Below are 12,999 nucleotides of genomic sequence, written 5' to 3'. Positions count from 1 at the left end.
CACAGTGGAGGATGTGGAGGCGGAGTAGCACACTGTCGCAGGACCAACAGGCTGACAGAGTGTAGCAGGAAGCAGCATTGAGTACACACCAGGGCTTCAGAATCCCAAAGAAAAAACAACCCTTTTTAAAATAATATTAAGAATATTTAGGACAGCGGGTGCTACCTATATATTGCCTGAATGACACAGCCTGGCTGATGCATTAGTACACACTAGGGCTTCACAATCCCTCCAAAAAGACACAACAATTGTAGAAATTTATGAAGAACACTTTTGGATAGCGGGTGCTACCTATGAGAAAATTTGTAATTCCCAGACCCAGGCCCAGCAGCGCCATCAGTAAACCATCTATTGCCTGAATGACACAGGCTGGAGTTGGCTGATGCATGAGTACGCACCAAAGCTTCACAATCCCTAATAAAAAAGACAAACATTTTTGACGAAAAATGTTAACGAAAATTTAGGACAGTGAGTGCTCTCTATATATTACCAGAATGACGCAGCCTGGAGTTGGCTACAGCATGAGGAGACCATTGAAATGTGTGATTTTTTTTTATAGAAATTTTAATCAAAATTTGTGTCCCCGCCGTGTGGGTACAAAGGACCTAATCTTACAAGCACCCACAGGGCTCATGTGGCCGTAAGATGTAGGCACAACGTCTCTATAGCCCTGACCGGCCATTTTTGTTTTTCGGACCTTTGTTTAAGAACAAGCCCATATCCAAGAGTCCAGAAGACTCTATAATGCAGGACGGTGGACCACCAAAAGACATTCTTCTATAAAATAATTTTTGATGAAATAAAGAAGCAGAGTTCATCCCTCTGCGGATTTTTTTGGGACAATGTTACTTAAAAAATCACATGCAACACTCGTTCAATGGTGTAATGGTTATTATTGTGGAAAATTCAAGTTTATTACTGTGATAATTATCAGTAAATTTGAAAAAAACACTACCCAAGAGTGTTTAATAACCCCATACATTGCACCATAAATGTTGAAATTTAAATTAAGCATGTATGTATGTATTTGAAAAATCCTACAATTAAAGGCCCAAGCCCAGAAGCATCATGAAGTCAAGTCGTTCCTGAAAGACACAGGAGCAGTCAGGAGTAGGCATCAGCAGTACCCAAGAGGCTTTAACCCTTTAACGTCGCAGGACGTATATTTACTTCCTGCGCCGGCTTCCGTGATATGAAGCGGGGTCGCGCTGCGAACCACATTTACCCAGTAAGCGGTAAAAGACAAGTATTGTCCCTGCCCGTAGTTACAGCTCCACACGTCGGCGCTGCCGTGCCCTTTTGAACACACCGACAGGCTCAAGGACTGGCCCACCTTCCTTGTACAAACTTATGCAGGGCTGGTACTGCCTTCTTCGCAAAGAAATGACGGCTTGGGACTCTCCACCTCGGCTCGGCACAAGCCATCAATTCCCTGAAAGCTGCAGAGTCCACCACTTGAAAAGGGAGGGACTGCAACACCAGCAACTTGGACAGGAGCACATTCAACTTCTGCGCCGATGGATGAGTGGGCGCATACTTTTGTCCGTCGGACATGGCTTCGCCGATGGATTGTTGGCGGAATGGCTGACTAAAAGCAGGAGAAGCAGGAGCGACAGAAGGAGGGTTTGACACAGAGCTGCCTTCAGCTGAGGTGGTGGAGCCTTGGATGGATGAAGGAGGGAGCGGATGGCCACTGGGTGATGCAGCAGGCTGGACCACTACATCGGAGCCACGGTCCTCCCAGGCCGCTTTATGGTGGCGAAGCATCTGTTGACGCAGGGCCATGTTGCCGACATTGGGACCCTGGCCACGCTTCACCTTCTGCCAACAGATCTTGCATGTGAACCTCCTCCGGATGCCTTATGAAAAACTTCCACACCGCCGAGTAGCTGATTTTCCCACCCGCAGTCCGCACTAATTGACTGCTACTGGCGCCGTTTCCAGGAACCCCGTTTCCACTACCTCCCGGAAATGTAGGCTTCCGCGAAGCAGGTGGTCTCCCCCGGGCACGTTTTGCTCCTGAATTTCCACTCCTGCCACCACGCTGACTGCCAACCGTGCTACGGCCTTGTTGCCTCAAGGGCAACCTGCAATGATCCTGATGATGTTGATGATGAAGCCCCTTCTGCACCCGGCTCCCAATTGCGATCGGCTTTATCATCATCAACAGTTCTGTGCACGTCACTGATGTCCTCCTCAGGTTCCCCAACAGTGTTTGCTTCAGGACCCTGAACAGTTGCAACACTGCCTCCCATGTCACTCTCCGCCTCACTACTTGGCCGCCTAGCGGAGCAAGCTGCGCATGTCTTCTCCCCTTCTTGGCTGTCCAGTAGCTGCTGACTGTCCTCTATTAGATCGTCCTCAGTAAATAGTGGAGCTGAACCCACAGCATAATATACTTCTTTAGGAGAGAGAACAGCATAGGACAAAGGCAATGGGAGGACAGGGACTGCTCCCGGCCCATGCCAACTGAGGGTTGTGTCTGAGGAACCCACCAACTGTTGACTGGGGGTGTCAGATGTCACCTGTGATGATGTGGATGAGTGTGTTAACCAATCGACGACGGTGGATGGGTTGCTGGTGGAGACACGACCGCTGGCTGATAACGGGATCTCAGGCCTCTCACTGCGACTCCTGCTGCCACTCGCCCCTAGTCTGCTGCCAACTCTGCCTGAAGTATTTAGGCCTCTGCCACTCCTCTGTGCACGTCCTGGCACTTCTCTGCCTGACATACTTATTGCGTTTATGAGGGTATTACAATACGCTACACTACTCTTTAAACAGTATTTGTCTAGAACAGCAGCAGGTGATTACTTACAGCTGTCCTTTCACAGTATGTAGGCCCTTGACAGATTAACAGGTACTAGATGGTACAATACTTGGATATACCTATGCGGTATGCACTGATGCAGAAAAAACTCTGTATTTTTGTAAAACACCAGCCGGTGAATACTATTGTTTGGACTTTGACAGTATGGAGCACCTTGACTGCTTAACAGGTACTAAATGGTACAATACTTGGATGTACCTATGCGGTATGCACTGATGAGGCCAGTAATATGCCTAACTATTAGCAGAAAAAAATCAGTATTTTTGTAAAACACCAGCCGGTGGATACTATTGTTTGGATTTTGATGGTTTGGAGCACCTTGACCACTTAACAGGTACTAAATGGTACAATACTTGGATGTACCTATGCGGTATGCACTAATGAGGGCAGTAATATGCATAACTATTAGCAGAAAAAACTCTATTTTTGTAAAACACCAGCTGGTGAATACTATTGTTTGGACTTTGACGGTTTGGAGCACCTTGGCAGATTAACAGGTAGTAAATGGCACAATACTTGGATGTACCTATGCGGTATGCACTGATGAGGGCAGTAATATGCCTAATTATACGCAGAAAAAAATCTGTATTTTTGTAAAACACCAGCCGGTGGATACTATTGTTTGGACTTTGATGGTATGGAGCACCTTGACAGCTTAACAGGTACTAAATGGTACAATACTTGGATGTACCTATGCGGTATGCACTGATGAGGGCAGTAATATGCCTAACTATACGCAGAAAAAACTATGAAAAAAAAAAAACCAGCCGGTGAATACTTTTGTTTGGACTTGCACAGTATGTAGCCCCTTGACAGATTAACAGGTACAAAATGGTACAAATGCACTACATTCCACTGAACAATCACGTACCGTATTTTTCGCCACATAAGACGCACTTTTTCTTCCCAAAACTGGGGGGGAAAAGTCGGTGCGTCTTATACGGCGAATACACCCCTATCGCGGCGGTCCCTGTAGCCATCAACGGCCGGGACCCGCGGCTAATATAGGACATCACCGATCGCGGTGATGCCCTGTATTAACCCTTCAGATGCGGCGATCAAAGCTGACCGCCGCATCTGAAGGTAAAGTGACACTAACCCGGCTGTTCAGTCTGGCTGTTCGGGACCGCCGCGACGGTCCCGAACAGCCCGACTGAATAGCCGGGTTAGTGCTTACAGGACATCGGGGGGGACCTTACCTGCCTCCTCGGTGTCTTCTCTGTTCAGGGATCCCCTGTATGGCCGGCGCTCTCCTTCCTCGTCATCACGTCGTCGCGTACGTGCGTCGGCGTGCGTAACGACGTGATGGCGGCGACGGAGAGCGAGGATACCCGGCCGGCAGCAGAGACATTCCAGAGCGACGGGGACACGGCGACAGCGATGGAGCGACATCCAGGGCAGCGGTGACGGGTCCGGAGCGGCGGGGACACGTGAGTATTACCTCCTATGCAGCGGTCTTCAATCTGCGGACCTCCAGATGTTGCAAAACTACAACTCCCAGCATGCCCGGACAGCCAACGGCTGTCCGGGCATGCTGAGAGTTGTAGTTTTGCAACATCTTGAGGTCTGCAGGTTGAAGTCCATTATTGGGTTCAAAATCTTTATTTTTTTAGATTTTTCCCCTAAAAATTGGGTGCGTCTTATACGCCGGTGCATCCTATAGGACGAAAAATACGGTATTTCTGAACAGCAGCAGGACCTAACAGTGCAACACCATAAAAAAAAAAAAAATCCAGGGATTAAACCCATAATTGCACTCTGAGCAGCAGAAGATTTGTGGAGCAAAAAAAATTAACTCAATTGGTCTGAAAAATGAGGAGATAAGATGCTTCAGAAAGTTCAGGCAGCTTGGAGATCTGTATGAGGCAGCTGACAGCTATCTGCCCCTCTATGCTGCAATGCTCAGTAACGTAAATAGGAGTTTTAGCTATCAATGATCCTTCTCAGTTTAACAGCAAAGCACTCTGCACTCCTGTCTTTCCCTAATGCTGATGTGACTAGCAGTTGCAGTGTAACGCTGTGGTATGAGCTAGTCACACACACGCAGTCCCGTCCTCTCCATCTGAGTGCATAGATGAAATGAAGAGAGGCAAGATGGCCGCCGATTATATAGGGGCTGTGACATCACAGTGGTCAGTGAACACTGATGGGCTGCATCTCACATGTGATTCAGGGTCAGCCCGCCTACCTTCATTCCCGCCGCTGTTTCCCACCCTCCTATAATCCCCTGCCCCATGTACTCACATGTGGATCCGCCATCTTAGGTCTACAATAGCCTGGAACGCTGTAAAATGGAGTTTAATGAAGCGATTTGCGCGATAGAATCGCGGCGATATTCGTATTCGTTGCAAATCAAATTTTTCATGATATTCGTAACAAATTCGGGTTCTTCAACTTCGATTCGCTCATCTCTAGTCTGCACTATAATTTTTTTTTTTTGCATTGAATATATATAGATATCTCCTCCTTGTAACTCCTTCCCTTGTACTCCTTCCATCTGTAATGTTTAACCATCCGGCATCAAAATTGAGATGCTAGAGGATTGTGAAGTGTCCTATTCAGATGGGATCAGTTCTAGCATCAGTTTCCCTCCGGTGCGCGCCAGAGGGAATCTATGCAGGACGCCGGACAAATGGAAACCCAGCCTTACATATACAGCCTTATGACCCTAACATCTAGAGGCAACATTTTAGACAAAAAAAAGTTAAGAACTCCAGTGAAAACAATCAAAATCACTGTGTGTGATTCCAGCATAGACCCTGTTACAATATTTTAACAATTTGGGGGACAAGCCTTATTATAGTGGGAGTTTCTATTTTATCCTATTTGGTTTTCTTTCTTTATATATTTTATAAATGGAGTATGATTCCTATGTGAGTTTGTATGTGCATATTGATTTGTTTTTCCTGATAGAAGAACATACCGTATTTATCGGGGTATACCACGCACCGGCCTATAACACGCACCCTCATTTTACCAAGGATATTTGGGTAAATAAAGTTTTTTACCCAAATATTCATGGTAAAATGAGGGTGCGTGTGTGCGCGTGTATACCCCGATATACCCCCAGGAAAGGCAGTGGGAGAGAGGCCGTCGCTGCCCGCTTCTCTCCCCCTGCCTTTCCTGGGGTCTAGAGCGCTGCTGTCGGCCCTTCTCACCCCCTGGCTATCGGCGCCGCTGCCCGTTCTGTCCCCCTGACTATCGGTGGCGGCGCCGATAGCCAGGGGGAGAGAAGCGGCGCCGACAGCCAAGGGGAGAGAAGGGGCAGCGGCACCCATTGCCGGCGCCGCTGCCCCGTTGCCTCCCCCCATCCCCGGTGGCATAATTACCTGAGTCGGGTCCGCGCTGCTTCAGGCCTCCGGCGTGCATCCCCTGCGTCGTTGCTATGCATGGCGTGGCGCATGACGTCAGTGCAGCCGTTCAGCGCATAGCAACGACGCCGGGGACGCACGCCGGAGGCCTGCAGCAGCGCGGACCCGACTCAGGTAATTATGCCACCGGGGATGGGGGGAGGCAACGGGGCAGCGGCGCCGGCAATGGGTGGCGCTGCCCCTTCTCTCCCCCTGGCTGTCGGCGACGCTTCTCTCCCCCTGGCTATCGGCGCCGGCAATGGGCGCCGGCACCGATAGTCAGGGGGACAGAACGGGCAGCGGCGCCGATAGCCAGGGGGTGAGAAGGGCCGACAGCAGCACTCTAGACCCCAGGAAAGGCAGGGGGAGAGAAGTGGGCAGCGACGGCCTCTCTCCCCCTGCCTTTCCTGGGGGTGTATCAGTGTATAACAAGCAAACAGACTTTAGGCTAAAAATTTTAGCCTAAAAAGTGCGTGTTATATGCCGATAAATACGGTATTTTATATACCTTCCGATGTGTACTTTGTGAAATTTGAAAAAATGCATACAAATCACTAAAAAAAAAATTCTAAATATTATGTTTCTCAACATAGATGGCTTTTCAAGACAACACAAGTTGTACAAAACAAACAAATGAAGATCCCTTCTTTCCAGACATCATAGAATTAAATGTTGGTGGCCAAGTCTATATAACACGTTATCTTACTTTGGTTGCTATTCGTGGATCACTCTTATGGGAGATGTTCTCACAGAAGAATGTCCAGCCTTTGGCCAGGGATAGCAAGGGTCGCTTCTTCTTAGATCGTGATGGATTTCTTTTTCGATATGTGTTAGATTACTTAAGAGATCATCAATTGGTTCTTCCTGATCATTTTCCTGAAAGAAGACGACTTCAAAGAGAAGCTGAGTACTTTAAACTTCCAGAGTTAGTAAAACTCTTAGTGTCAAAGGTGGATAAGCAGAACTCTATTGGTGATGATACAATTCAAAGTTATTCTCAAGAACAGTCGCCTAACATTGAAGTTGCCAAAAATCTCACATTTGTTAATGCTCTTGCACCAAATTTTGAGACTCAATCAACACTCCCAGACCTAGAGGGGTCTGGTTTCATCACTATTGGCTATCATGGGTCTTATACATTGGGCAGAGACAATCAATCAGATTCTAAATTTAAAAGGATTGCAAGAATAATGGTCTGTGGTAAGACCTCCCTGGTTAACGATGTTTTTGGTGAAACACTAAATGAGAGTAAAGATCCTGATCAACCTCTTGAAATATATACCTCAAGGTTCTGCCTGAAATGTAACTTTTTGGAACAAGCATTTGATAGGTTGGCAGATGCTGGGTTTCATATGATGGGCTGCAACTCTACTGGAACATGCGGCTTTGCTCATGATCAAGCAGATGACAAGATCTTGACTACTTACACTGAATATATTTTCTACCGTGAGTGATCCAACAAATAATATCAAGACCTTTCCCTTCCTGTTTCCCTTTAATCTAATAATAGCAGTAGGGGTACTTTGACCCTAGACATCTTATCCTTCGGATAGGGGATAAGATGTCTGATCGTGGGGGTCCTGCCACTGAGAACCCATGTGATTTCTCCTGCAGCACCCCCTGTGATCTGCTGCATGGAGCGAACTTCGCTCCGTACCTGATGACGAGCAATACAGGGGCCAGAGTATCGTGACGCCCCTGCCCCCTTGTGATGTCATGGCCGGCCCCCTCAATACAAGTTTACGGGAGTGGGTGTTATGTCCCCACACCCCCTCCCATAGACTTGCATTGAGGGGGCGGGGCCATTATGTCCCGATACTCTGGCCCCCCGCTCCATGCAGCAGATGATGGGGTGCTGCAGGAGAGATTGCGGGGGTTCCCAGCGGCGGGACCCCCACGATCAGACATCTTATCTCTTATGCTTTGGATAGGGAATAAGATGTCTAGGGGCGGAGTACCCCTTTAATTAACCTGTAGCATTGGCATTCTTAGAGGTTTTTACAGATGAATTTTTCCCTCAACTGAAAACGATGGATCATTATGCCAAGTCTCTCCTTTCTACTGTTTACCTTTTCCTATAATGTATGTAAAGCTTGTATGCATTTATTTAAATTTATAGTTTTTAAAGGAACAGCAAAACATCAAACTGACTTTTTAATATCACTTTTTAAACAGGGCTGTTTAAGAGGGCAGTACTTAAGTTAGTAAGATTTTCAGCTGCAGCATTTTTTTAACCACTGTCTGTGTACATGGGTGAGGTCCATGGTGAATCTGCAACAAAATCTGCATGATAAAATTCTGGAATTAATCTAATGGAGTGTAGAGAGTGAGAGATGGATAGAAATAGGACAGAGATAGGGAACAAAGATAAACATACTTCGTGTGTATGTGTGTACAGAAGCCACAATTCTCATCTAGGAGCAAGAATCCATTCCTGATCTACAGTTTCTGAAAAGAGCAGAAAAAGGAAAGACCGACGGGAAGGCGCCTAGTGTGATACCGTTGATGACAGAGTAGGTAATGGATGCTCACCTTGAGCGAGCAAAAAACTCGCATGTAGACCCACAGTGGGGTTAGTGGTATAGATGATAGTCCACCGGATACAGCTGCTAAGCCCAGGTTACAGGACAGGACTAGCCAGTCCTGGAGAGATATGCAGTAGAGAGGAAGAAAAAACCCTTTCAAAGGGCGCTGCTGTTGTCCTCAGATGGAGAATGTGACTCAGATACCTGGTACAGTCCTTCAAAGATCTGCTCCACCTTCTCAGATGCATCTGAGAAGGTGGAGCAGATCTTTGAAGGACTGTACCAGGTATCTGAGTCACATTCTCCATCTGAGGACAACAGCAGCGCCCTTTGAAAGGGTTTTTTCTTCCTCGCTACTGCATGATCTACAGTTTAACATCCACAGTGCACAAATCCTATAAGAGCTATCCAAGGATCCAAAGCAAAGATATGCTCAGCACCAACCTGGGTGTGTGAGTGTGGGGGGGGCTGTTCATATGGGGACCTCCTGTCCATTCACACAAGCCTCCCGAGTACCACAAAGCCCAGCAAGCCTTTTTAACCCCTTAACGACAATGGATGTATATTTACATACATTATTGACTCCCGTTATATGAAGCGCCCTCAGGAGCTGAGCACACTTCATACCCGGTTGATCCCGGTTGCTATCAGCAACCAGGACCCGCTGCTAATATTGGACATTGCCGATAGGGTTGATGTCCAGTATTACCTGTGTCCCCGCTGTCCGATCGTTGGTCTGATGCTCCAGGAAGCCTCAACAGGTTGGAGCAGCAGAGCACCAATAACACTGATCAGTGCTCCGCTATGGCATAGCATTGTTCAGTGTATGAAATCAGAAAATTGCATGTAATAAATGTGATTTAACCCCTTCCCTAATAAAATGTAAAATTGCCCCTTTTCCTATAAAAAAAAAAAAAAAAAAAAAAAAAAAAAAAATATATATATATATATATATATATATATATATATATATATATACAAAAATAAACATATGTGGTACCATCGCGTGAGTAAATATCCGAACTATAAAAATATTATGTTAATTAAACTGCATGGTCAAAAGTCCAAAATTGTGTATTTTTTGGTCACTTTTAGAGATGAGCGAACTTACAGTAAATTTGATTCGTCACGAACTTCTCGGCTCGGCAGTTGATGACTTTTCCTGCATAAATGAGTTCAGCTTTCCGGTGGGCTGGAAAAGGTGGATACAGTCCTAGGAAAGAGTCTCCTAGGACTGTATCCACCTTTTGCAGCCCACCGGAGCACCGGAAAGCTGAACTCATTTATGCAGGATAAGTAATCAACTGCCGAGCCGAGAAGTTCGTGACGAATCGAATTTACTGTAAGTTCGCTCATCTCTAGTAACTTTGTATACCCTAAAAAATATATAAAAAGTGATCAAAAAGTCCCAACAAAACAATAATGGTACTGATAAAAACTTTAGATCACTGCGCAAACAAAGAGCCCTCATACCGCCCTGTATATTGAAAAATGAAAAAAAGTTATTGGGGTCAGAAGAAGACAATTTTAACCCCTTAAGGACCTTAATGACCAGAGCATTTTTTGCACATCTTATCACTGTCAATTTAAGTATTAATAACTCTGGGATGCTTTTACTTATGAATTTGATTCCGAGTCGGGTTTAACTGTGTAAATGGGTGTATATGTAGTGTTTTACTTTTTATTTTGTGCAGTGTATTGTAGTGTTTTTAGGGTACATTTACATGGGTGGGGGTTCACAGCGAGCTTCTTGCTGGGAGTTTTAGCTGCAGCAGAAAATTTGCCACATCTCAAACTTGCAGCGGGAAACTCACTGTAAACCCTCGCCCATGTGAATGGACCCTGTATATTCACATGGGGGGACCTGCAGCTGTTGAAAAACTACAATTATAACTTCCAGCATGCCCTTTGGCTGTCCGTGCATGCTGGGGGTTGTAGTTATGCAACAGCTGGGGCACACTGGTTGCAAAACACAGAGTTTGTTACTTAACTCAGTGTTGCACAACCAGTGTGCCTCCAGCTGTTGCAAAACTACAACTCCCAGCATGTACGGTCTGTAAGTGCATGCTGGGAGTTGTAGTTTGCAAAAGCTGGAGGCACACTGGTTGCGATACACTGAGTTAGGTAACAAACGATCAGTGTTTTTCAACCAGTGTGCCTTTAGCTGTTGCAAAACTACAATTCTCAGCATGCACTGACAGCCAAAGGGCATGCTGGGAGTTATAGTTATGCAACAGCTGGAGGCACACTACTACAACTCCCAGCATGCCCTTTGGCTGTCCATGCATGCTGGGAGTTGTAGTTATGCAACAGTTGGCCAGCACAGGACAATCTTATTTCATTTGTAGCAAAGCGGACAACATGTTTCGTAACAATGAGTGCCTTCCTCATGTCCAAATATACAGTGCACTCCTTGTAGATAGTGATGAAGAGGGGAAAAAAGCAGGGGCCTCCAGCTGCTTCAAAGCAAAGATAGAAGATAAAACTTTACTTTTATTCCATGTGCATTAAAAAACAACAGATATCCAACAAGTGTTTAAAAACAAGAAACATTGAGCGTTTCGAGCCAGATGTGGCTCTTAGTCATGGCAGTACAATGACAGGCATCTGCCCCTCATATAGTGACAACCACAAGTGAGCTCGTGAACAAAATGGGCCAGAAACAGAATTGCTGTGACGTGTATAGATTCGATCTCAGCCAGACAATGCCACAAAACATGGAGCGGACTAAAAAGGTAATTAGACAGACTAGCCACAAGCTCATATAACACTGTACCTGAATATAAAACATGGCCCAGATCACAGGCATCACTCATGGTTATAACAGTGCATGTGGGCTTATGTTGAAAACAAAATAAAACCGCAAATGTATAGGATATGGGGCATATATTACCCTACATATAATGAATGCACAAATAGTAGATACCCACTGCAAGTGCAATTATATTACAAACGTGACCAAAATAAAGATGAATATACAGTAAATGTACTGGTGATAGAAGATAGATAACATAAATAAATTGGAGATATGTCCACAACAATAAATATACAGAAAAATAACCAGAAGTGCTAACAAATGATACATGATTCATGATACATTAGTAAATAGACATCAGATCATGTCTAATCAAAACAGGATGACCGTGAAATCAGGAGTTCGTCTGGTGCAGAGAGGAACCATCAGGAAGGCAAAAAAATCAATGGATTTATTAAATGCAACGCGTTTCACTGCGCATGCGCAGCTTCATCAAGCATAACAAGAGAAGGCTGGTAACAGATATATATACCCCCAGGAGTTAACCATTAGAGTACTTTTTGAAAAAGTTGTTGCATGAAATTACATGTATACATATGAATATGACAATATATAAAAAACAAGTAATAGATATAAATAGACAAACGACAATCACAAAGATAAAACAATAATGTGGGAAAACAATAAAATCGCATTAAACATATGATTATCGCATGTGGTGTAAATATACCCCACATGCGACTCAAGCAATCACACCACTTGGTCACCGGTGCGGCATTCAACAACGCATGTCGGATATTGCTTCAAAATATATAGTATAGAAAAAGGCATATGGACCTATAAGATACCATATGTATTAGTTCAGAAAGCAAAAATTAAATTATATATGGCTACACTATCCATATGAGCAGTAACAGTACAAATAAAATAAAATGAACAGTGCGGTATTACATACTGCAACTGGCCCGAAAGCGACATGTGAATACTATTTAGGAAAAAGAAAAGGAAATAGCATAGAATAACTAGTGCGGTATTGAATACAGCACCCGGCCAAGACGCGAGGTGTGAACACTCTTAGAAAGATGACAACATATTATAGAATCAACCTTTGCAAACAGCAAACTATAATAAACATACAGAAGTTTCTGCATACAAAAAGGAAAAAAGGAAAGAAGAGAAGAGAGGAAAACCTGAATACTAGGGCATAGATAATATTAAATAGACATTAGTAGAAAAAGACAAGATAATGAGAATAAAGTGTAACAGAAGACATACCTGTAAACCAATTTCAATGAACAAGTGAGAAATAAAGAGACAATATCCTGAATAGGACGCTCCAGGATGAACAGCACAGTAGGAACAACTCAAAAACGGGTATTGATGTAATATTTTAGAGATTAATCTATTGAGAAAAAGACCCTAATTTATCAGATTATTTGACTGTATCAATACATTCATTAAAACCTTGAGGGTGTAAAGTATGTAATTTGTGAATCCAGAAAGATTCACGATTGTTTAATCTTTGTATTCTATTCGGTA

General features: G+C 44.7%; 1 protein-coding gene across 5 annotated transcripts in view; it reads left to right on the top strand.

The window, feature by feature from the left end:
• The window catches only part of LOC130291529 (BTB/POZ domain-containing protein KCTD12-like), a 602,472-nt gene that overhangs the window by 296,108 nt on the left and 293,365 nt on the right, over positions 1-12,999 (top strand). For 4 of the 5 annotated variants that reach the window (XM_056540349.1, XM_056540351.1, XM_056540350.1 and 1 more), the window contains exon 2: positions 6,774-7,626. In XM_056540349.1, coding sequence (XP_056396324.1) covers positions 6,774-7,626 — 853 coding nt within the window. Of the gene's footprint in view, positions 1-6,773; positions 8,310-12,999 lie in introns of those variants that run through there. The other variant, XM_056540355.1, reaches the window with a different exon arrangement.

The sequence above is a fragment of the Hyla sarda genome, chromosome 9 (assembly GCF_029499605.1).
Source record: "Hyla sarda isolate aHylSar1 chromosome 9, aHylSar1.hap1, whole genome shotgun sequence".
NCBI classification, from domain to species: domain Eukaryota; kingdom Metazoa; phylum Chordata; class Amphibia; order Anura; family Hylidae; genus Hyla; species Hyla sarda.
Note: the sequence above shows the minus strand (reverse complement) of the source record. Positions and strands in the feature narration are given on the sequence as shown.